This window comes from Anguilla rostrata, chromosome 1, assembly GCF_018555375.3.
Source record: "Anguilla rostrata isolate EN2019 chromosome 1, ASM1855537v3, whole genome shotgun sequence".
In the NCBI taxonomy this organism is placed as follows: Eukaryota; Metazoa; Chordata; class Actinopteri; order Anguilliformes; family Anguillidae; genus Anguilla; species Anguilla rostrata.
Genome location: NC_057933.1, coordinates 26,698,183 through 26,722,972, shown reverse-complemented (window position 1 = coordinate 26,722,972; position 24,790 = coordinate 26,698,183). Strand labels below are relative to the sequence as shown.

General features: G+C 45.4%; 1 protein-coding gene and 1 pseudogene across 1 annotated transcript in view; one reads left to right on the top strand and one right to left on the bottom strand.

Moving 5' to 3' along the window:
• The window catches only part of LOC135253289 (ADP-ribosylation factor-like protein 13B), a 9,921-nt gene extending 4,476 nt beyond the window's left edge, over positions 1–5,445 (bottom strand). The window contains exon 1 of the mRNA XM_064332394.1: positions 5,364–5,445. Within this exon, the coding sequence (XP_064188464.1) occupies positions 5,364–5,365 (2 nt within the window). The 5' untranslated portion in view covers positions 5,366–5,445. The remainder of the gene's footprint in view (positions 1–5,363) is intronic.
• LOC135253286 (serine/threonine-protein phosphatase 4 regulatory subunit 3-like) lies at positions 4,090–24,790 on the top strand (annotated as a pseudogene).

The window sequence follows — 24,790 nt, the reverse complement described above, 5'->3', positions numbered from 1 at the left end:
TGTGATCACTCAAGAGTAACTTTGTATCGATTTGCAGTGACCCTTCCCTTTAAGCGGATAAGTGGACCCAAACCATGCCAGAAGCGTGCCCCCCACAGCATAGCAGAGCCACAGTATCCTGTCACTGTAGGGGTCATGTATTCAGGCCTGTACCATTCTCTTGCTGCACATGCGCTTGCCCAAATATGGTGAAGGATGACTCATCTGACCATATCACTTATTTCCACATACAGTATCTGTAGACCAGTGCCTATGGTTTTTGCACCACTGAAAAAAATGTGCATGTCTTTTTAATGAGGAATTTATGTACTGCTCTTGCTGACACTCTGATCACATCCTGCGTAGACATTCTCAGTCAACTGAGGAAGAGTTACTCTTCCATTTTTTTAAAATATCGAACTAATGCACAAGCATCACGATCATGGAATGCACACTTTCAAGCACGATTTCCAGCCCTATTTACCGATGTCTTTCCCATAAATCTAAATTCACTAACCAGTTGAGCAGTCTTTGTGATGGGAGCTCATACCATCCATGCCCCATTAATGAACCCTCTTTTAAAGTCACTTTGATCTTTTCCTCTTGATCTTGATAACTATTGAACAGTTTGACATATTACGAGAATTACGGGTCGCATCATTGGACTGAGTAAAGACCGAGCAACCACCTAGCAACAGCCTGGCAACAACCTAAAACAGCCTAACAACCGCCTGGAACTCCATAGCAACCACCTAGCAGCATCGTAGCAACTGCCTAGAACTCCATAGCAACCACCAAACAACACCCTAGCAACCTCCTAAAACTCCATGGCAACTGCCTAGAACAACATAGCAACCACTTAGCAACACCCTATCAACCACGCAGAACTCCCTAGCAACCACCTAGCAGCACCCTAGCAACTACCAAGAACACCCTAGCAACCGCCTAGAACTCCATAGCAACCACATAGTAACACCCTAGCAACCGTCTAGAACCCCACAGCAACCACCTAGCAACACCTTAGACACCACCTATAACTCCTTAGCAACCACCTAGAATACCCTAGCAACCACCCAGAACTCCATATCAACACCCTAGTTACCACGTAGAACACCCTAGCAACTGCCAAGAACTCCATAGCAACAACCTAGTAATACCCTAGCAACTGCCTAGAACAACATAGCAACCACCTAGAACTCCATAGCAACCACCTAGCAACACCCTAGCGACCGCCTAGAACTCCATAGCGACCACCTAGCAACACCCTAGCAACCACCTAAAACTCCATAGCAACCACCTAGAACAAGTTAGCAACTGCTTTGAATTCCATAGCAACCAGAAACGCCCTATCAACCACCAAGAAATCCATAGCATCCACCTAGCATCACCCCAGCAACCGCCTAAAACTCCATAGCAACCACCTAGAACACCCTAGCAACCGCCTAGAACTCCATAGCAACCACCTATAACACTCTAGCAACCACCTAGAACTCTATAGCAACCACCTAGAAAGACCCTAGACACCACCTAAAACACCATAGTCACCGCCAGAACAACATAGAAACTACCTACCACTGTTCACTCTGTTCAGAACAAAGTCGACTTTGCATTGGCGGCAACCACACTTCACAATTTATTATTATTGTTGTTGTTGGTAACGAAAATAACAGCAGCAACAATTATTATTATTGATGCCTGTCAGTATTTATTGCTGTTGTGATACTTAGGCCTATGAGCAAACTTAGCCTGTCCCTGTTACTTTTGTCAGTCACTTTGAGCATCTGTTGTATAGATAAATATTGATTGATTGATTGATTGATTGATTTGCACCTCTTTACCCCTTTTTCACCACTAATACCTCTGAATTTTAATAATGTAGGCAACCCTTTACTGTCACTTTCCAAGCAAGTCAGTGTATTGTATGTATGATTTTGGTGTAATGATGGCCTTAATGAGTGACATAAAATAAAATAGGAAATAACCAGCTGCTTTGCAAAATAAGATTTTTCATACAAAGATCACTGTTGGGCCCTCTGTACACTTTAATGGAAAATGTGTCACGAATATATTTTCTACTTTTGCTTTTTGTTTAGTGTTTTTACTTTACCGCCATTGTCACCCTTAAGTCTATTCACTGACTTCTAAAGCCAACCTGTTGTTTGTTACTGTTGCTGGTGTGATACGTAAGAGAAAATTTAGCACATATTTGCTTAGTCACTTTGGATATGAGTCTTTGATGATAGTGGCTAATATCATGGCTACATTCAAAAGATGGGATATACAAATGTTAAATACATATATGTTAATATGATACAAATGTATGTATAAATATTTATCCTCAATTTGTCTTCTCATTGTAATTTGCCCTGGATAAACGTGGCTGCCAAACGCCAGTAATGTACTGTAGGGATTTAAATATTTATTAAATAGATATTTGACTATATGGGTCCTATGCGGCTTTGTTCATAATATGGCTTCCATTTCTGTGTGTACGTAATGGTCAACTGAGTGTAAAACAGACAAAATATAGAAATAAAATTAGAAATGTATTCGGAAATAAAGACAATTCCTACCTGGCAGGTTTTCCACACATTTTCAGAAAGTTCAAGGCCATTAGGATAAAATCAATGCCATCCAAAGTTAAAATACAACAAACAAATGCCTCGAATGATATCCAGCTAAGATAGTGGTGTATGAATTGACAGCGCCGTACTTAAATAAAAAGCTTTATGAGACGTCACAATAAACCAAATGATTGTCATTATGATGTCACAAAATGCAGATTCTGCGCATTTGAATCAATTGCGAACTATAGCGAACTTGATTAGCCTGTCCTGTTACTTTTGTCAGTCGGTTTTCAAAGAGATAGATACCTCTTTACCCCCTTTTCACCTTTAATTCCTTTGGATTTTAACGATGCTGATGTTGATGTTGTCTACCATTTATTGTCACTTACAATACAAGTCGGTATACCGTATATATAGCCTACCTATATCACCGATTTCATACTAGTGATCACGAGAGGGCAGAACTGACCTTCATATACAATTCATTTGTACATGCTATTTACTGTATCTGTTAATAATTAATGATTCTTACTGAGGACTCTATGAGACAATTAAAGAAAAAATACAGTATGTCTACATCATTTTAATTCTCGTTTCATTTTAAATCTCATACTTTTTATTCATTTTAATTCTCTCAGATATCGATTTAAGCAATTATACACATTCCATTATCCAGGACAACTTCGTCAAGTTGACCTACCTTAACTGTGTAACTGCAGTGTTCCACCAATTACTGACCACGCGAGTTAGACTCTGCTACACCACACAATAAAGACTTTGAAATATCATTGTATAATTTTTGACTAATAATTATATTCAAATGTGTACACTTACCCTTCCCATTACAATCGACATTTTACTTTCTTAAATTCGATTTTCTCAGAATCCCCAATATGTTCACAATACAATAAAATAAATAAATAAAACATTTGGACGATGGTCGCTAAGAAAAGGAGTCCTTGGCACCCGGTAGTATTTGATCCGCATATTATTAAAATTTTGAAACCGAAGACAATATCACACAGTTAAAATGTAGAGAGTTAGTTTTAAGAGCTTGGTTTACGCATTTAAGGAGCCGTTAAACGGTTCAGGTAAAATGACACCGAGGCGTTTCTTTATTACAATGGTGCCTTGAAACAAGGGAGAGAGACGTTGGGTTGTTGACAACTTTCATGAGAGTTGGCAGAAAAATGTCGCTTGAATTCCTTTTTATTATTTTATACATTCACACAATAATTTCAACAACCGCAAAACTTAAATTCCATATCTAAGAAACGAATACAACAAACGTAGCCAACATACATTGGATTAATTGCGGTTTGATTTAAAATGTAACAAAACTGCCCTACAGAGGCGGCTATACCATAGCCAGACCAGCACAAGGTGCGATTGAAAATGTTAAACATTAGCCTAAACCTATGTCCTTTCGTCAGGTGGTTTGCTTTTCTGTACGGACAATGCTCTGCTCGGTTCGTTTTTTATTCTACTCAAGGCTTAGTCGAGTTTTGATTGGTTACGGGAGACGTCAGTAAGGGATGTCGCTCTTGTGGTTACAGGTTGGATGCTGAGAGAAATAGCGCGAGGTAGTTTGCTGAATGGCGAGGAGGTGGTTGCTGTAACGGTAATATTTGTAACTTTTTGGTTCTTCCGTATTGCAGCTGGCAGCCTCAACTGTAACCAATTGTGCAACGATATCGGGATTTATCACTCGCCAGGTGGCTGGCTAGCTAATTCCAGTTAAGGCATTTTTTCTGCTTTCTGCCTGACTAGTTTTTTTCAACAATATAGCCAACTAGCTAAGTTAACATAGGCTAGTGGAAGTGGCTTTCTTGCTGGGCTCCAAGCGAACACTTTTCTGAACGGAATGGGATCTGGAAATTTGATATTTTAAGCATACAGTATTGCACTGCTAACTTTCTCGTCATGCGGCTTGGACTTCTTTTTCAACAGCGCTTGATATAGGCTACTGATCGAACTGGAAAAAAAGGAGGGAGCACTTTTGAACTTTAACTAAAAAGCAACACTACTTTTTGGGGGTACCCAGTGGTAAACCGACACTATAAGGGAACAACGTGGATATTATTGAACAGCAAAAAAAACTGAGCTGGGTTTTGATAGTGTGCACAGACCGGCTACGGCGGGTCTGCGCGATGCCTGATTTAACTGGTATTGTTCTCTGGGGAGCGAGCATGCATGGTAATATCGTGGATCCTTAGCCCTCACGAAGATATTTGTCTATTTAACCGTGGGATATTACAGCTCTTCAAACATGGATGTTACGGTTTCCGAACTTATGGTCAACTTTTTGGATTCCCCGCTGGTGGTTTGGGTAAGTAGCCTACCATTGTGTTTCACTAGTCAGCCAGCCAGCTAGCAAGATGGAGCTAGGTTCGCTGCTGTGGTTTCATGTTCACCTGCCTTGCTATGGCAAACGTAGCCAGTGAGCTGATACGGGGTAGACCACGAGCGAAATTGCAAACGAAGGTGTGCCTTGGGCGAGTTTAACATGGGGGCTGACTTGGTCAGCTTTCTCGACAAGTTTTTTTTTTTTTTTTTTTTTTTTTGGAGAGCAGTAATTTTTAACTTTAGTTTGAGCATACCGCACCATTTCAGGTGGAATTCAAATCAGTCTTTAAACCAGATCATAATGTCAGCATTGTGCAATATGCATAGGCTACTCTAATTGAAAATTTTAGCCGATCTAATGGTGTGGACTCGAGTCTGCCTAAATACTAGTATCGTATGACATTGGATTGAATTATTTCGTTTGCTGTTTTATTAGATATAGAAATGCAATCTCTGATCAGTCTGTCTTACATTATTAAATTGGTAGCCTACTCACTCGCTGGTCCTAAACACCGGGTAACATTTCCTGCTTAGGTTCCGATGTGCTTTTGCGTCAGACAATTGGGGAAAGTATTTATTTTGAAGTGAATAGTCATGTTAGAGGACGAAAGTGTAAAGTCCAAAGATCTACTTTGAATTTGCGCTGCTTTATTTGCTGAATAGGCCTATGCGGTTTTACCTAAACGAAACATTCAAAGATTAGTTTTAGCATATTAAAATCAGTGTTTTTGAAAATGTCAAATAAAATAACCAGCCTCATAATCGTTACATTATCAGAGCTGTTACTGTTATCTTTTGAAATATTTGATGGATACGTAGGCATTGAAATCGCAATGTGTTTTCTTGAAATTGGCCCAAACGGCAAATGAACACCGTGGTAAACTTACGTTTATCAAGCCAGTATCCCTGTACGATGGTAGAGTGCCATACATGTACCCGAGTGTCATAAAGTGCGTTGGTGTCACCCCCAAAGAATCGTTTTATTATGAATATCCCAGTGCTATCGGGCTTTTTTTTAACCAAAGCATACAAACAAATACAAAGTCTGAAGACATGAAAATATTCTTGAAAAATATAAGTTAAAAAACGTTTAAAATATTCAAGTTCTCTTAAAAGCAGTTTTTTCCGCTTGTAGGCTATAATGACCCTGTTCATTATTTGAGCCCGACTTACACTTGGGCTGCTAACTTTTGATGTACGAGTGCTATGCTGGGAGGTTTTAGTATGCCGAGTATTTGTCCTCTGTCGGCGAGTTCCAGGCTAATGTATGTACATGTTTTAAAACCGGACCAAATTCAGTTCAGTCGCTAAAACCGCAGCGCTGCACAGCGGGTGCGCCCGGTCTAGCGCACTTGCGCTGTCACTTGACCTCAAGGTGAGCGAAAACCCCAGGAACCGGCCCCGATTCTCTCTCACCCTGACCCCGCATCCTGTTTGGCCAGCAAATCGGTAGGCAATTCCTGTCCTGTCCCGGTCTTTGTTTTGCTTTTCTCTCTCTTGTTCTTAAATCTGCGCCCCCCTCCGCTCTTCAGAGGGGCAGACCCACACCCGCCAAGCCTCCTGCCTGAATTGCACACCCAACATCAACATCCGATATTAAAAAGCCACAGCTATGCAGAAACAAGTGACATGTAGGCCTATACCTACACAGAGAGAGTGTGATGGCTTTTATTGTTTTATTTAACCAGGCTAAACTCGTAGTGTTGATCCTGGCACTTTCTCTTTCATGTTCGACTCCTGTGTCCCTCTACATCAGTGTTGGGAGAAGCGCCTTTTTCATACAAGTGGTGTCATCGCACATGCACATTTGGCAGATTGCACTGCGATCACATGACTTTAACTGTGCTAATGCCTCCGAATTTCCCATCTCTGGGGTCTTGAGTCCCTCTCGGGGACCGTAGAGGACGTTCTCAGCCGACAGGGAGGACCTCGGCAGCAACCTGTTATGGGAGACAGATGAAACAACAAGGCCCCAGACCCGCCTAGCCATGGTGCACTCCCAGAACAGGTGGTAAATGTGTTCCGAGTCAGTGCAACCGTGGGGGCAGTGCTCAGTCAGGGCTAAGTGCCTGCGGTACATAAAAACTCTTGTGGGGAGACACCTGTGAGCTGTCATCCAGGCAATGTCTTTTTGTTTGTTGGTAAGACACTTGTGTGTCACATTTGCCCAGATGACTTGCGGGTCCGGGCCGGCCCTGACCTCGGGAGCGTGGCAGTCTCGTTTGATCTTAAATGAGCCATGATGATTTTATAGCTCCACGAGGTCAGGCCAGCCCTGGGCAATCCCGTCCCGAAAGCAAAGTCCTTCAGGGCCTGATAGACATGGGGGGGTCCCAGCTATACAGTATGGTAAGGTCCAGCACACCCAGGCCCATTGCCCGTAGGAAGGGGGTGGCATAGTACCTGGCATAGGCACCAGAGGCCTTTCCCGCCTTCCCAGCGTTCTGGACCAGGGCGGCCAGACCTTGCACCATAATGATTGTGACTATGTCCGGGACCCCCCGCCCCCTATTCCTCTCCTCTTTGAGGAGGGTGGCTCTACTCAGTTTTTCCATATTGCTCCCCCAGATAAAGCGAAAGGCAAACCTAGCAATTTGCTTGCTGGTGGCTTTGTATGGGGGAAACACCCTCCCCAGAAGAATGGGCAGGACAGTTGCCTTCAGGACCAGGATCTTACCCGCCATGGTCAGGGGCCGCGCACTCCAGCTCCGGGTTTTGTTCTGGACGTGGCGTAGGGCTCCCTCCCAGCTCGTTCGCCCTCCTCTGTCAGCCTGGAAGGTCACCCCCGAGAGCTTGATGGTGTCTCTGTGTACAGGGAAGGAAATGGTTAGAGGCTCACTGTAATCGGGAGACAGAAACAGTTTGCTCTTGTCCCTGTTGACCAAGGCGCCAGTGGCCGCACAGAAGTCGTCCAACACCTTGGTGGCACAAGCGATGGAGCGACTATCTGTGGCGACGATGGTGATGTCGTCCATGTACGCCATCACCTTTAGCCGTTCTCCCCTAGCCCCCGGCAGCGGGTAACCCGCCACTCTGGGGCTGGCCCTGATGACCTGGAGAAACGGTTCCAGGTAGATGACGTACAGGAGAGATGCTAGAGTGCACCCCTGTCTGACGCCAGACCTGATGGCAAACGGGTCAGAAGGCTGCCGGTTGACCACCACTCTGCCCGTTATGTCAGTCAGGCAGATCTTCGTCCAGCGCCGGAGGGCCATCTGCTCATCGCCCAGACGTCTGTCAAGGCGGCCCAGGAAGGTGTCCATGAGAGCCCTGTCGGAGGGCCTCTCACTATAAAGGCCCCCGTAGAACTCCCCGGCCACCTCCCGGACCGCCGCCTCTTCAGACACCACCACACCTCTGTTGTTATAGAGAGACACGATGTTGTTAGTCTTAGACCGCGCCCTGCGGAAGAAAAACCGTGTGCACTTCTCATCCTCCTCGAGGCCCTGGAGCTTGGAGCGGAAGGTACATTTTTCCCGCTCTTCCCGGTAGAGGGTGGTGAGGCTCTGCCGAGTCTGTACAATTTCACTGCTAACATCCAGGCCTCGGGACTGAAGGAGGCTCAGTCTCTGGAGGGCAGCATTGTGATATACAAAGCTGCCCTCCTTTCCTTTGCCTTCCTCTGCCCGACTGCCCGGAAGTATCCTCGTACTCGCTCCTTCACCATCTCCCACCACTCCACCAGGGAGTCAAAGAGATGTTTAAGACTCACCCACTCCAGGCAACGTCTCGAGAAGGAGAGTCGCACCTGGGGGTCTTGGAGATGGCTGGTGTTCATTCGCCAGAGCCCCTTACCCACGGTTATAGGTTTCTTCCAGGCCAGGGACACGGTCACCATGTGGTGGTCTGAGAAGTGCACCGCCTGGATGGAATAAGCGGACACCCCCAGGCCTGGGGAGAGCAGAAACAAATAAATTCTAGAAGAGGAGCTGCCAGAGGAACTACCCACGTGTGTTGGGGGAGAGGCGCCCGGCGTCGCGGAGGGAGAAATCCTCTATGAGGGACCGCAGCAGGTCGCTGGATCGGTCCCATCTGAGTCTGCTTCGGTCCTCGTCTGTTAGTGCACAGTTGAAATCCCCCACGACAACCTCATTGTGCAATGTAAAAGTGGTGATAGTTTTGTAAAGAGGGAGACCCTCTCGGCCACGCTGGTGGGGCCGTACACGTTGATGACCCTGAGTGGGGAACCCCCGACCTCGAGATCGGTGACGAGGATTTGCCCACTCTCTACAATGTTGCTTGATGTTATTCGCACAAAGGGATTTTTCACCGACGTGCCGACCCCATCAGCTCTGGCGATGTTAGAGCCAGACCAGAGAGAGTCTCCCAATCTCCATTCTCCCCCCAGAATGCCATCCAACTCCCGGAACGGAATGCCACATTCCTGGAGCAGGATGACGTCCGAGGGGACCTGTGAAAGAAGTATTTTCATTTTTGACTGATAAATCCCTCTCTCTCTGCAGGTGAAAACCTTGGGGCCTCTCGGTAACGGCTCGGAGGATAAGCTGTCTGTGTTCATGGACCTCGTGGATGGCGTCTTCCTGCACAAGATCATGACACAGATGTAAGCAGCAGCTCTGCGTGTGATTGTATGAGAGAGCGAGTGAGAGAAAGAGAGTGAGAGAGTATGATTGGCCAGTGTATGCACATGTTGACAGATGATTGGTCGGTGTGTTTACTTTTGGCGTGATTTGGCAGGGGTGCATCATTGAAGCAGATGTTGCTTGAGAAGTGTGCGTGAGCAGCACCTGCTTTAGTGATGAAGCTGGAGGGAGGGTGTAATCCAGACAGTGTGATGACTGCCTCGTCTCGAAACCTTGTCTTTAATTCCGCCTCGAATAACTGCCTCTACCTAAGTAGAATACAACAGAGCCGTTTTGAGAATGGAGAGGACACTGAATCAGTTCGACTTCCCGCTCATTCACGCGTATTAGTGGATGGTATTCAGTGAAAGTGATAGCAATGTTAGCGGTACTGCAGTACTTCCTCACTGTTAACTTATGACAGTGATATCAGTGTAACAAGTAAAATGTGTCGAGCGGTACTGTTAATATTGTTTCTTATGTGCTATTAATGTTATCAGAAACGGTATTCGTAGTAATATAATGGTAATACGTTATTGTAATTAGTTGTAATTGTAATTTGTATTATTGTATTATTTCTTGTCCTTCCTGTGAGAGGACTTCAGCAGGAAGCAGCACTGTGAAGCTGGTTCAGTCCTGCTGACTCCCGGTCCGGCGGGTATGCAGGATATAGTCGTGCTGTCATGCAGTTGGGGTTGCCGTGCATGAATAAGTCTTGTGAAAACTCCAGTCTGGCGGTTTGAAATGATGCAAATGTCAGAGCCAGCACGAGTCTCTCATTACGCTGTGGCAGTCCGGTCTGTGACCTGTCGCCATGCCGACTAACATGGCGTCCCTCTATCCCTTCAAACACTCAACTGAGGGGCTGCAGCGTTGCATATTGCTGGGTTAACTGTAGATGCGCCAACAGATGCTGGTGAGAGAATATAGATCAGAACAGGCCTTGAATTCCTCTATTGGCACGCCCTTGGAGCGACGGTTCTCTTAAGATTTGAGGGGTCCTCAGTGATCATTACGGCAACAGTGGAATTCAGTTTGTGATGGACTCAGCTGCTCAACCATAAACAGGATCCTCTGAAAATTTGTTCACTCTCCTTAACGGGAGCCTCTTGGCTGTGTGCGGAGTCGTAATTTATTACCGAACTTGAGAGCACTTCTGCAAACGTGCTGCTTCTGCCATTAACGTCTAGTGCCAGTAGCGCTGGGCTAACCGCTCTCTGTGAAATATTTGAAAACGGAGCGTGGGCGGGTTGGGCTATCCATCGGAATGAACCGCTGGCCTCTGGGAGCTGGAGTGTGCCATTTAACGGCGCGTTTTACCCCCTTACACCCTTCTTTTCGGCGAGCCATGCGGCTGTCGGACATGCCTCTGCGCTAAGTCATTCCGTGCCGCTAATCCGCAGCGGCAACTGGACCAGCTGCGTCCGTTGCGGCGTTGCCAACGCCGTCGTTTGCCATCTCAGAACGTGGCTGCGTTTTAAGCACATTTTTATTGACAAATGTTAGGGAGGGATTTACTTGTTTCCCGGGCACTCGTTTGTCTGAGGCGGCTTCTGCACTCAATTTGGGGGATGCTCATGGGTAACGACAGGCCTGTTGACCCCTGAGCACCGGCTGTTGCCACGGGAGATGCAGAGAGTGAGAGAATATGACATGTGACCGGCGAGGTTAAAGGTGGGTCAGGCTGGCGGGGGCAAGGGGTGGGGGAGGGTGACTCACACCCAGCTAGCTCGGAGCATTGCATTTGCCGAAAGTAGAACGCGTTAGCGCGTACAATGCAACACACAGATGCCACGATGCAGTCTGGAGGCCTAGATGTATTGCATTGTGCCAGTTCATCTGCTTAAATGAACATTAATGACCTCGTAATGTGTTGACCTGGTAGCTGAAGCCTACAGGTTACGTGTGTTTGTTTGCTGCTTTGTGAAAGATGTAACGCTCTGTAAAATACGTCTGGCCTTGATTCTCTTTACTTCTCTTTCTGCGGATGACTCTTTCATAGAACTTTATGCCCAGATATGAGGAACTGTACATTTTCATCGTATTTGGAGAAATTACAAACCTTTTGGAAATATTGGTATGCCTATAGGGTTTGTCAAAGACTGTGGGCAGACATCTGCTCTCAGGTCCAGAATGTCACTTCTAACCCCACCAAAAAACAAATTTCAAATCGACTATTGAAGCCCTATGCTCAAGTGGTTGTGTGTGCAGAACTTGGCATTGCACTCGACAGGATGGGTAAGCGATTAGCCAGTGCGTTAGACGTAACTGTGGTGGAGGGATAAATTCATGGGAACTTTTGGGATTTTTAAAAAATGTTCATCTTCAATCAATCAATCATCAATCAAAATTTATTTGTATAGCGTATTTTAAAGCAGATGTCACAATACGCTTTACAGAGAACCCTGGCCTAACCCGCCACAGGAGCAAGCCTAAGGCAACAGTGGCAAGGAAAACTCCTGTGGTAGATGGGAAGAAACCTTGGAAGGAACCAGGCTCAAGGGGGAAACCCATCCTCCTCTGGTCGGCTTAGGGTGCCGACTGGTGACCAGAATGTCAGCCAGTTTCATAAGATATGTGATGTGGCCCAGATGATGGGTGGGGCCGGGTGGCGGTGATGGGGAACAGCAGGTGGCGACAGATGTGGGCAGGGTGGAGGCAATGACGAAGGAGGGGCTGGACCGCAGAGGTGGGGGAGACCAGACAACTCTCGAAGCACTCTCGAGGGTTGGGGCAAGAGCCCCGCTGGCAGTATGGGGAAGAGGGTAGAAAGGCAATTAGGGAATTTGCAATATAGCAGACAGTGAGTAAGGTGGCAGTGGTATGTATTGGGGGGACCCCGCCAGGAGTAGAATATGGCTGGATATCTACTAGGACAGGGATGGAGAGCCCATGCAGTCATGAGGGGTAGACAACCATACCCACCTATCAAGAGCCAGCCCATGTAAAGTCGGGTCACAGCTGATTGACAGGTGACAGTAGGGAAAGGATTGCCACCTACAAAGCTCTATGACTACAGGTTTCTCGCACCCTGTCTCCAGACTACAACTGATTGTAAGCCTGACCATAGAGGTTTTTAATCTAGATTTAAATATTGAGACTGACTCCTTTATAAATTTTGTAAGCTGGTTCCACAGTAGTGGGGCCCTGTAGGAGAAAGCCCTACCACCTTTTAGGATTTTGTAAATTCTTGGGACTACCAAGTAACCTGCGTCTTGGGATCGGAGTGACCTTGTGGGCTTATAGGGTAGGAGCAGGTTAGATATGTAACACAGGTGCACGTCCATGCAGAGCTTTAAAAGTCAGGAGCAAAACCTTGAAGTCTATCCTATGCTTAATGGGTAGCCAGTGAAGCGACGCTAGTACTAGTGTAATATTTCTTAGTTCTGGTCAAGATACGAGCAGCTGCATTCTGCACAAGCTGGAGACTCTTTAACGAGTTATTAGGGCAGCCAGAAAGCAGGGCGTTACAGTAATCTAACCTAGACGTAACAAATGCATGGATCAATTTTTCAGCATCCCCGACTGACAGGAAATGTCTAATTTTAGCTATGTTGTGCAGCTGAAAGAAGGCAATTCTGGATATGTTTTTTATATGGGTGTCAAAAGATAGATCAGGATCAGTGGTGACACCAAGGTCTTTAACGACCATATTAGGTTTAGCCAAACAACCATCACAGTTTAGGGAGTAGGTGAGAGTAGACTATTTCTCCCTTAATATTTTGGGACCTAAAACCAACATTTCAGTCTTGTCTGAATTTAGGAGCAGAAAATTTGAAAGCATCCAAACCGTGATATCTACAATACAGGCCTCTAACCGTGAAAGTGGCAGTGCTTCGCCAGGTTTCATTGAAATATAAATCTGGGTATCGTCCGCATAACAGTGGAACTCTACGCCATGTGCCCGGATAATATTGCCAAGTGGTAGCATATATAGCGAGAAGAGTACTGGTCCTAGTACTGATACTTGTGGAATACCGCATTACATTATTGAGGAGCTGGACTCTTCTTTTAATTTTACAAACTGTTTCCTGTCACGTAGGTATGATCCAAACCATGCGAGTGCCTGTCCATGAAGTCCAACACAGGCCTTGATTCTGTCCAGTAGAATTCCATGATCAATTGTGTCAAAAGCTGCACTCAGGTCGAGGAGCACAAGAACCGACACAGAGTTACGGTCGGCTGACAGTAGTAAATCATTCGTAACCTTCGTAAAGTGCGGTTTCTGTGCTGTGGTGGGGTCTAAACCCAGATTGGAATACTTCATGGATACCGTTAGAGCTAAGGTATGCACTTAGTTGCTTAGCAACAGTTTTCTCCAATAATTTTGGTAGAAATGGAAGGTTTGAAATAGGTCTATAATTTTCCAATTTATGAGGTTCTAGGTTTGGTTTCTTCAATAATGGCCTAATAACTGCCACTTTTAGTGACTCCGGTACATATCCTGTGACTAGGGATGTGTTAATGATTTTTAGTATATGCTGGCCTAGTACTGGAAATAGTTCTTTAATCCAGTTTGAAGGAATAGAATCGAGTAGACAGGTCGTTGGTTTTGCAGACATGACTAATTCGGATAACTCGACCATGCTAATGGGCGTAAAACAGTTTAGTACCGCTGTCTGTAAATCTTCCTGTTTTAACTAGGTGCGGGGCTGTTTGTTAACATGAACAGAAATAGTGCATGATGGAGACAGTTTGGAAATCTGGTCTCTAATAGCCTCAATTTTCTGATCGAAAACGTTCATGAAGTCAATGCTGCTAAGATTGGAGGAATAAGTTGAAAACTCTGATGATTGTTTTTTAGTTAATTTATCCACAGTACTAAATAGAAATTTTGGGTTATGTCTGTTTTGTTCAGTTAGTTTTGAGAAAAAGGCAGATCTAGCAGAAACAAGAGCTTGATTATACTGAAGAAAGCTGTTTTTCCATGCAAGATGAAATAGGCTACTTCTAGCTTAGTAGACCGCCATTTTCGCTCTAATTAGCTATCTGTTAGACTGCTTCAGGGCCCGGGTGGTATCGTTATACCATGGAGTGTGCTTTTTCCGACTAGGGTTTCTTCTTTTAAGGGGGGCAACAACATCAAGAGTGTTCCTGAGGGTGAGGGTTAGTTAGTGAGTCAATTGGTCCAGAGCAGCTTCATCAGCATTTTCATCAGCCTTTTCTTCTGTGGAGAGGAATGACTCTGGAAGCATATTTAAAAACTTTGGAATAACCTCAGGGTTTACTGATCGGCTGTAGTAATGTCTAGGCTCTGATACAAGAGAATTTGATGCCTTAATATTAAACGTAATGAGGAAATGATCTGATAGTATAGGGTTATGAGGTGCGATGGTAAGATTTACCACACTAATACCATGGAACAGAACTAAGTCTAAGGTATGGCCACGGTAGTGAGTAGGCTCACAAACATTCTGTACAAAACCAATGGAATCAAGAATAGAGGCAAAAGCTGTTCCTAGGGGGTCACCATTTTTATCCACATGTATGTTGAAATCACCAACAATTATGACCTTATCTGCTGAAATTGCTAGGTGTGATAAAAACTCAGCAAATTCCCTTAAGACCCAGGTGGCCTGTAAACAGACACAAGAAAAAAGGACTGCCCGCTAGCACTTTTATTAGCTAGATCGGGCTGTACACAGTTAGGAATAAGAACTTCAAAAGAGGAGAACATATATCCATGCTTAGGCGCTAGACTCAATAAGGACTGATAAATAGCTGCAACGCCTCCCCCTCTGCCTGATGGACGTGGCACCTGCGTACCTATGAAACCCACAGGAGACGCTTCATTAATCGCAACATATTCATCAGGTCTTAGCCAAGTTTCAGTCAGACATAATACATTGAGATCATGGTCTATTATCAATTCGTTGACGAGATCTGCTTTTGGAGTGAGTGATCTAACATTTAATAGACCAATTTTTAAGGATGGTTCACTATGATTAGTAGCAGCGTGCTTTGTTTTTATGACAATTAAGTTATCCACATCAATTCCACGGTTAGCTTTACGTTTGGCATAGATGCGTGGAACAGACACAGTCTCAATATAACAGATATCAGATTCTAGTTTAAAAGTATTAGTTAAAGGGGCTTTTGAAATACTATTTCTGTTAGCTAGCTCTGAAACGCACCTTGCAGACAGAGGCGTAGGGCCATATGTCTGGGACACAGGTATAAAGAAACGAGCAGGCAAATACGTAAGGTTAGAATCCTGCAGCCTGGCCGGCGCCCTGATGGAGTGTCAGGATCTGGCCTTACTAAGACTAGCAGCTATGTTGTTCAGTAGGACACGAGAACCTCTCCAGCTCGGGTGGAGTCCGTCTCTCTTCAGTAGGCCAGGCCTTCCCCAGAAATCAGGCCAATTGTTAATAAAGTCTATGTCACTAGATGAGCACCACTCCAACAGCCAGAGATTTAGCGAAGATAGCCTACTGTAGACCTCATCGCTCCTACGAGCTGGAAGCGGGCCAGAGCAAATTACTTCCTGACACATCTTTTTAGCCACTGCACACACCGATATAAAATTATTTTTAGTGACCTCCGATTGCCTCAATCGGATGTCGTTTGTGCCGGATAACAACGTGGATAACAATCCTAGAGTATTTAAGTTTACTTTTAGCCAGCACTTTTAAATTTGCCTCAATGTCGGTGGCTCTGGCACCAGGAATACACTGTACTATGGTCCCTGGTGTCTCTAATCTCACGTTTCTCAAAATGCTATCCCCTATGATCAGGGCTTTCAGTAGGTGTGTTACTGAGTGGGGAATATCGGTTGGAAACGCGAGTTTGGTGGTGCTCGGCGGCCCTGGGCCGGCAACTATGTTTCTTTGGTACCGTGATAAAATCGTCCTGCAGCGAGGACACTGGCGGCGGAGAAACACTCGCATCTAAACTAGCATCCGGCTCGGGTAAAAGGGAGTCTAAGAAAGTCTCACTCTCCTGAATCTGATATAAGGTCCGGATGCGCGTCTCTAACTCAGCTATTTTCTGTGCCAATTCTAAATTAAGCTGACACTTAGAACAAGTACCATTACTCGTAAAATTGACAGCAGAGCTAAGACTAACCATACACCCAACTATGCAGGGAATGGAAGCCATGATGCGCTCTTACCGTATTTTCTTTAGTCATTCGATTTACAATCTTTGTCATATTAAAACTGCATCCTCCATTTGGTGGTGCTAAATGGAGTACTTTTGTATTAAAGGTTGTCTGTGTAATTTTTGGTCTTCATGAACTCATCCCAAGTGTCTCGCGCAGAAGTAAACCAAGCTCCTTCTGAACTTACGTTTCTGTGTTTGAGCTGAGGTTTCCAGATCCCCGAGGTCTGCTAGCATGCGCAAGAAAGGAACCTTCACCTAAGATCCTCAGATCATTCAAAGCTCCTCCCTGGCACCTTGGATGTCAGTTGGTCATAGGGTTCAAATCCACTGGTGGTTGTTGTGGTTGAGCAGTACTGTACGGACTGTACCATGTTTTACTGTCATGCAGCTGTTGTTTATTCAGGGACCACCATGCTCAAAAGACACTAGACTAGACTGAGGTAAGTGGTGTCTACAGCCCCACGGTGGCATGGCCTGCTGTTGATTAATCCGGAAGCAGTTTTATAGCCCATTCCCTAGTTTGCGTGCAGTCTTTTCCCATACCCCCATTTTCCGTGCCGAAATGGGAAGGTCCATCTCCCCACCTCCAAAAAGTGTAGCCCCGGTGTATGTTCTTGGTGTGGTTTTTGCTTTGGAATGCCGTTCAAGTGTCCTCCCTCATCCTCCAATTGGCTAGCCACGCACATACCACGCAACTCAATGGTATTTTTCATACCAAAGTGTGGAAGGGGCTGTAGGTTTTCCAGAAAAAAAGCATAAACGTGCAGTAGGAGAACGGGCTGTTTTGCTTTTCCGCACTACGGCGCCGTTATCAGCTCCCCAGGAATAGATCATGCATGTGACCACTCTGCCCTGAACACCCTCGTTTCTCCTTTTACTCCTTCAGGACGATGAGAAGTTCCTGACGGACCTCTTCGCACAGCTAACCGAGGAAGCGACAGACGACCACAAAAGACACGAACTGGTAAAGAAAAAAGTGACCGCCATCTTAATATTCTTCTTTGGTTGGTGATTGTTATTATTATTCAGTGAAAGGCGAAGACTGAGGTTTAGAAGGGGTTATTTTACTGTCATTAGCGAAGGTTGACAAAGTCCTTTTTTCACAAAATGGATGTATTTTCGTGCTTGGCTTGGGTCCATTTGCTTGTACAGCATCACCTGAAATGAAACTCTTCAGTATTGCTGCAGTTGAAATTGAACCTTGACTAAGGAAACTGAAATAACCATTATCTATATGTGTATTCCTGTCTTGTGTATTCCTGTCTAATGCAACATTTTTCCTTGATGTAGGTAAATTTCTGAAGGAATTTTGTGCTTTTTCTCAAACATTACAACCTCAGAACAGAGATGCCTTCTTCAAAACATTGTCAAACATGGGCATCCTTCCAGCACTTGAAGTAATTTTGGTAAGCCAGAGAGATGATATATTGGTCCCCAGCTCCACGGCATTTTCCCAGATGTTTTCAGTGATTAGGTGCCATATCCAAAGAGTATAGAATGTCCGCTGTCAACAGGTGTGTCCCTGCATACTTCCATGCTCTGTACTACCGTTCTCTTGAATGTCCACTCCAGTTTCTTGGAACACAGAAAGCTGAGTTTTTATCCTCAAAGTTTGCTGTAACTATTCAAAAACTGAATAGATGGTTCAGTTACTTCTTTCCCTGTCAAAGCATGCATCAATGCATACTTGAAAGTCACACTCCAAGATGGCTGCATACTCGCTTTGTGTTGTTGGAGCATGGAAGTTTGCAGTCTGGGACACACCTTATGTCTTTGTTCAGATTTTAACTTCCTTGTGCTGCTCTGTCTGTGATATCACAAGTCGTGAGTCTTGCTTGATTGGTCCTGGCTATGCAACATTGAGTGAGATTTATTTGGCTATATTATTCTGTCTGTGACATAAAAAGGAGTGAGTTTTGCTTGTTTGGGCCTGGCTCTCCTGCTTTATGACATCATGAGGGTAAATCTTACTAGACGGATTATCCTTGCTGTGTCTGTGACATCACAAGTTTCTCCTCATTGGTCCTTGGCAGGGAATGGATGATGTCCAGGTGCGCAGTGCTGCTACCGACATCTTCTCCTATCTGGTGGAGTACAACCCCTCCATGGTGCGGGAGTTTGTGATGCAGGAGTCCCAGCAGAACGACGATGTGAGTGGTCTGCCCATCGCCGTCCGGACCCTTTTGGCTTTGTGTTTGGTGTTGTACCTTGTCCTTTCATGTTTCACTGACCGAAACGTGCAAAAATTTAAATTCTGTGTGTGGAAATGTAGGAAATGACCACAGAGAAATGTATAGCTGAACTAAACGGGTAGTCCAGTTTAGTTTTTAAGCTTCTTCACATCAAGCACTGCTGCACTGTGGATGTCTTCCCACATAATACATTATTTCAAACCATTCATAGTATACGGGACTCATGTGGCACAAGCATATTCGGATTCCATCAGTTTTCCTTCAGTGAGCTGTGTGCCTGTATCAAGAAGTAACCTGTTAAGGCGCTGCCAGAAATCAGTTGGAACAACTCCATTTGTCTCTGTCGCATGCAGAAGGTCCATCTGGCTATTACAGTATTCAGCGAGCATATACAAGTAGTCTGAGAAGGTGTGCCGAAGTCCACATGAACTAGCTTAAAAAACTGAACTAGAGTAAAAACTGAATCGCACTACGTGATTGGTGCATGCGAGCCATTTTTCCCAGTCATGAAACTTGAGTATTGGGGAAATTATTGGAGGCTAGGGGCAATGGAACAGGAGAACAGGTTTAGCCTTTGAATGTCTTTACCCCTAACTTAGCATAAACCTCTTGCGTATTGAGTAAGAAGCATCCCCATTGGGGCCGGGTTGGTATTTAATTTACATTTAAATTCATATTTACATGCATTTGTTTAGCAGACACTCACTTCGGAACGGTTTATAGAATGCGAAATCATACGCTTTTATCCTCAAAACATAAACCGCTGCATATCTGTCCCGGTTAGCGGGTTCCTTTCAGTCGGCCCCAGTTTAGCCCTTGATAACAAGACTGTAGCCAATCAGTGGCTCAAGTGAAGCACTTTTGGTCAATGCTAAAACACAGTGGACAGTGCAGCCCTCCAGGCCTGATGCCAGGTGTGCATGGCAGTTTGAGTGTGTCTGGCACACCAGTGTGGTACCAGCACTACAGTCCCTCTTATTCTGACGTTCCGTTCCTTTGTGTGATTATGTACTTAATGCATCGTCTTTTATTAGCTTGTATATTCACTCTGGATGAGGTGAGAGGGGAAGCACTGTATTGAAATAAACGGTGAGTGTGTTGACTTTGCTGGGTCACACAGATGCGCTGTAATGTGGCTCCGCCCCTCATTTTCCCAGGACATCCTCCTCATCAACCTGATCATCGAGCACATGACTGCGACACCGACCCGGAGCTGGGCGGGGCCGTGCAGCTGATGGGCCTGCTGCGGACGCTGGTGGACCCGGAGAACATGCTTGCCACCGCCACCGTGAGCCTCGTCCCTTCTCTTTTTCTCCTCTCCCTCACACCCTCTCTCCCTCCCTCCTTATCTCCCCGCGACAGTCGCTCAGCCGGTTCGGAGATAAAGGAGAGGACGTCATGTCTGTCGTCAGGCGATTTTCAGAGATTGCGCAAGATGGACACCAGTGGTGGGAAATCCTGGTCCAGAAAGTCCTCCTCAGTGTTTTGTTCCAATCACCTGGATTTTGTAATGAGCAAAATTCTTCAGCTGTTCTTCAGAGTTCATGGGTGGAAGAAACACGTTTACTTTCTAACCCCAGGACTTTCAACCTCTCATGGGCACCTTTCCCAATCGACATTCAATTCAATTTCATTTGTATAGCATTTTTTACAGAGAACTGTTACAAAGACACTTTACACAGTAGCAAGGCAAGAGACAGAGCAAACGGAGCAAACACCAGGCCTGTACCCCCCAAATAGCAAGTAAAATAGGTTAAAAAAACTCACAGTGGGGGGAGAACCCTCAAATGGTGGTGAAAAAACTCCCCAATGGAAAGAAATCACAAGAGGAGCCCCACTATAGAGGAGGAGCCCATGCTTCACTGGCCAGCCTAGTGTAAATTAGTAGACTGCAAATCAAATGGGGTGAGCAGGTTACATCTGAGGTGAAAACTAACAGGAATAATAGAAGACCAAATGGTATAGTTCAGAATAGTACATTTTCGAGGAGATATAGACAATCGACATAGAGCTGTTAGACAGGCCTATCATTATTATTGGGGGAAAGTGGAATCTTAAGGTAACTGAATGAATGGTTTGGGATACTCACCTGTGCATCCTTCTTCATTTTGGCAGAAAACTGAGAAAACCGAGTTCCTGAGTTTCTTCTACAAGCACTGTATGCACGTGCTGTCTGCCCCACTGCTGGCCAACACCACAGAGGACAAGCCCAGCAAAGGTGTGTCACTTCATCGGTCACCGCAGTGTCAGTACTGCTCTCAGGTGTCACTGTCAGTACTGCCCTCGTGTGTCGCTGTCAGTACTGCCCTGTGTGTCACTGTCAGTATTGCCATCGCATGTAACTGTCAGTTCTTCCCTCACATGTGACTGTCAGTACTGCCTTTGTGTAGCACTGACAGCACTGTACTGAAGAGTCACCAACAATATTACCCTTATATATCACTGTTTCTTGCTGGTTTATCATGCTTTATCTCCCAGTAACTTCCTTCAGGCTGAAGAGGAAAATAGCTGTTCTTTGTGAGGGTAGAATTATCATTTATGCAATGTTAATGTAAAAACCTCTATACCCACAGGCTTTCTGTAAGTAGAACTGCTTGTGGGCTAACAGCGCTGCTCTATCAGTGGAGAACATACCAAATGAAATGTACTTTAATCCCGTCTGTGTGTCCCTATCCAGACGACTTCCAGACATCGCAGTTGCTGGCCCTGATCTTGGAGCTCTTAACCGTCTGTGTGGAGCACCACACCTACCACATCAAGAACTACATCATCAACAAGGACATCCTGCGGAGGGTGCTGGTGCTCACTTCCTCTCGCCGCGCCTTCTTGGCTCTCTGTGAGTCATCCCTCTCTCTCCATCCCAATTCACTGCAGCTGGATCAACCTCCCCTGTCCCATAACCCCCCTCATGCATTTAGAAACCCAAGTTATACCTTGTTAACTTTGTGTTCCAGAGGAATGTTCTTAGGTTTCTGTTCTTCTTTATCATTGTCGGCCATCTCATTTATTCCAACAGGTGCGCTCCGCTTCATGAGGAAAATAATCGGCTTGAAAGACGAGTTTTATAACCGCTACATCATGAGGAATTTCCTGTTCGAACCCGTGGTGAAAGCCTTCCTGAACAACGGCTCGCGCTACAACCTTATGAACTCAGCCATAATTGAAATGTTTGAGTACTTGAGAGTGGTGAGTAAAGAAGAACACCAGTCATTTACTCTTCTGTGCTTCACACACAGGGAGTTGGAGTGGGAGAGGAAGTAGACTTTTAGCGCTATCAGTCTTCCCTTTGGGTTCCCTGAACACCCTAATTGGGCAACAAGTAAAATCTGTATTGTTGTAAATTCAGTGTCACCAGTGTGTTCTCTCACCCTGGGTTATTTTAGACAATCTATGGTTCCAGAATTAGTATGCATGGTAGGTTTCAATCAACTTGGAAGACGTTTTTGTGGATGTTGCAGGAGGACATGAAGTCTCTGACGACTCACGTGGTGGAGAACTATTGGAAAGCCCTAGAAGATGTGGACTATGTTCAGACCTTCAAAGGACTGAAGCTGCGCTATGAACAACAGAGGGAGAGGCAGGACAACCCCAAACTAGACAGGTGAGAGTCGGCAAACCCCGCTTGTTTGAATTTGACTGTGGAATAATCAAAGCAATTTCTACTACAGACTTTTACACATCAGGAGGGGAAAGAAGCTTTGCTATTCAAAACTTATTTTACGTTAGGTCATTGAGTATCCACGCTTAGCGTGTCATACCTAGCGTCCTCCGTGCCGGTTGACATTTCTAATGCGCGCCGTATGTGTTCTGTGTTTGCGTGCTCGAGCAGCATGCGCTCCATCCTGCGGAACCACCGTACCGACGGGACACGCGCACGCTCGACGAGCGAGGAGGAGATGTGGTTCAACACGGACGAGGACGACCTGGAGGACGGGGAGGCCGTGGTCCCGCCCTCCGACAAAATGAAGAGCGAGGAAGACCTCATGGACCCCATCAGCAAGTTCATGGAGAGGAGGAAATGTATGTAGAGAAAGGTTAACTATGGCCATTTTAAAGGGATGGTTCAGAAAGGGTTCAAATGGATTTCCTTACCCTCACCTAAAAGATGCTCTACAGTCAAAGAGTGGGTTCCCTGATTTGCTAGCATTTCCATATTATATGAATATAGTCTCTGTAATATATTTAACATTGTACATACAATAAAGACCTTCTGATCCAAAAATTCTGCTGATAAATGTATTGATAGTAATATAAGTAACTAGGTAGTTGATCAACCCTACCTGTGACCAACAGAGAGAGAATAAATGTGCATATAGTCAATGATGCCATTGACTATCTTAACTGCTAAATTGGCATCTTCAGCAGGCAGCTTTCACAATTTTCCAGTCCCAGCAGGGTGAAATATGCACACATTAACACCAAACCTGCTGCATTTAATCCATTGTCCGTTTTGATTCAGTGAAAGACTCTGAGGAGAAGGAGGTGTTGGCCAAGCCTACCCTGACGGTCGCCAGAGCCCCAGCTTCAAGCTGTCCTTCTCCAGCGCCCCAACCCAGCCTCACCGGTCCGCCCCCCACCAGCCACCTCCCAGGGTCGCCCGGGTCACTGAGCATCGGGGCCAGGACCTCCCCACCAACGACAGCCATCACCACCAAGGTAGCCAGCCTGAGTTTCCACGCTCTGCCTTCAAATAGGACCACTTTCTTTGGTCTCTGCATGGTTGTCATCCTCTTCACAAAGGGAGGATTTAGTAACGGCCTTTCACAGATGCGTCTTCAAGCATTTCCTGTTTCCCTAGAGCGGCCTGGTGGGCCTTGTCGATTACCCAGATGACGACGAGGAGGATGAAGACGATATGGAGAACCAGGAAGAGACTCTGCCCTTGTCCAAAAAGGCGAAGCTTAGCTCTTAACTTTTTCTCCCATTCAGTCCTGCCCAGAGTGAGGCTCTGATCTCTACCTGTCCAGCAAAGTGTCGCTTCCAATGATTGCGGAAATGATTGGGGGGGAATGACGAGTATTGATAAACAGATCATCGCCGTCCACGTTCTCGTGGGTGCAAAGAGGTCCGAAGACGAACGAGCCCCTCCCTCCGTGGACACGCCCGCCTCCACACGCAGTTCCTGATACTCAAGTGCCAATCGGACGAGCGAGTCGTGAAAGGAGGGAGGAATCGTGGGAGGGTGCGTTGCCCTTTTCTCGGGATGAAATGAGATTCAGCTTTCCTGCAGGTGGGGACTTGGAAGACTGACTCCCAAAAGAGAATATAGGGGTTAGGCCACACATTCGAGGTTTGGGGGTGGGGGTTCCCTTTGGGATGGACGGACACAGCCTACCCCAAACAGTGCAAGCCAGTCTGCTCGCCCTCGAAGAGACGCTGACTCAACTCCTCCCTCTTCCCTTTTCTGTTCTTTTTTCATCTCTCATCTAAGCCCCCCCTTACGTACTGGGACCAGACTAAGATGACCCAGAAGATGACGTCCTTCACTATCACTCAGCGGGAAACCCCTCAATAAATGCCAGCAAATTCTCCTTTCGTACAGCTTTCTTTTCTCTTTTTTTAATGAAGGAGACCTGCCTTTAATAATTATGACTGTCACCATTCGCACTAGGTCAGGGTTTTTTTAAAAAAATTTTTAAGCCTGTCGAGGAATAATTGAAAAGTAGTCCCTCTTTAATCCCTTTATTTTGTTTTGGCCTTTGAAACTGCAGACATTGGAAACTTGCCCTCCCCTCTTCATTAAAGATAGTGGCGTTCTAGATGTGATAATTTTGTCATATCTTTTGTTCTTTTTCTTCATGAGTGTACGCTTAGTCATTGGGGACCATTAAAAGAATCTTTGATGTAATATAACTTAATTGTTGTGCTGGTACTTTGCATTGTGTTTACTTTTTGTCTATCTTAAGGTGTAATTAGTTAACTACAAATGAATGCATTCAGTAGCAATACTGTTTTTTAAATATATTTTTATAGTTTTTAATCCTGTCTAATGTAATAAACCTGCTCTATAAACTACAAA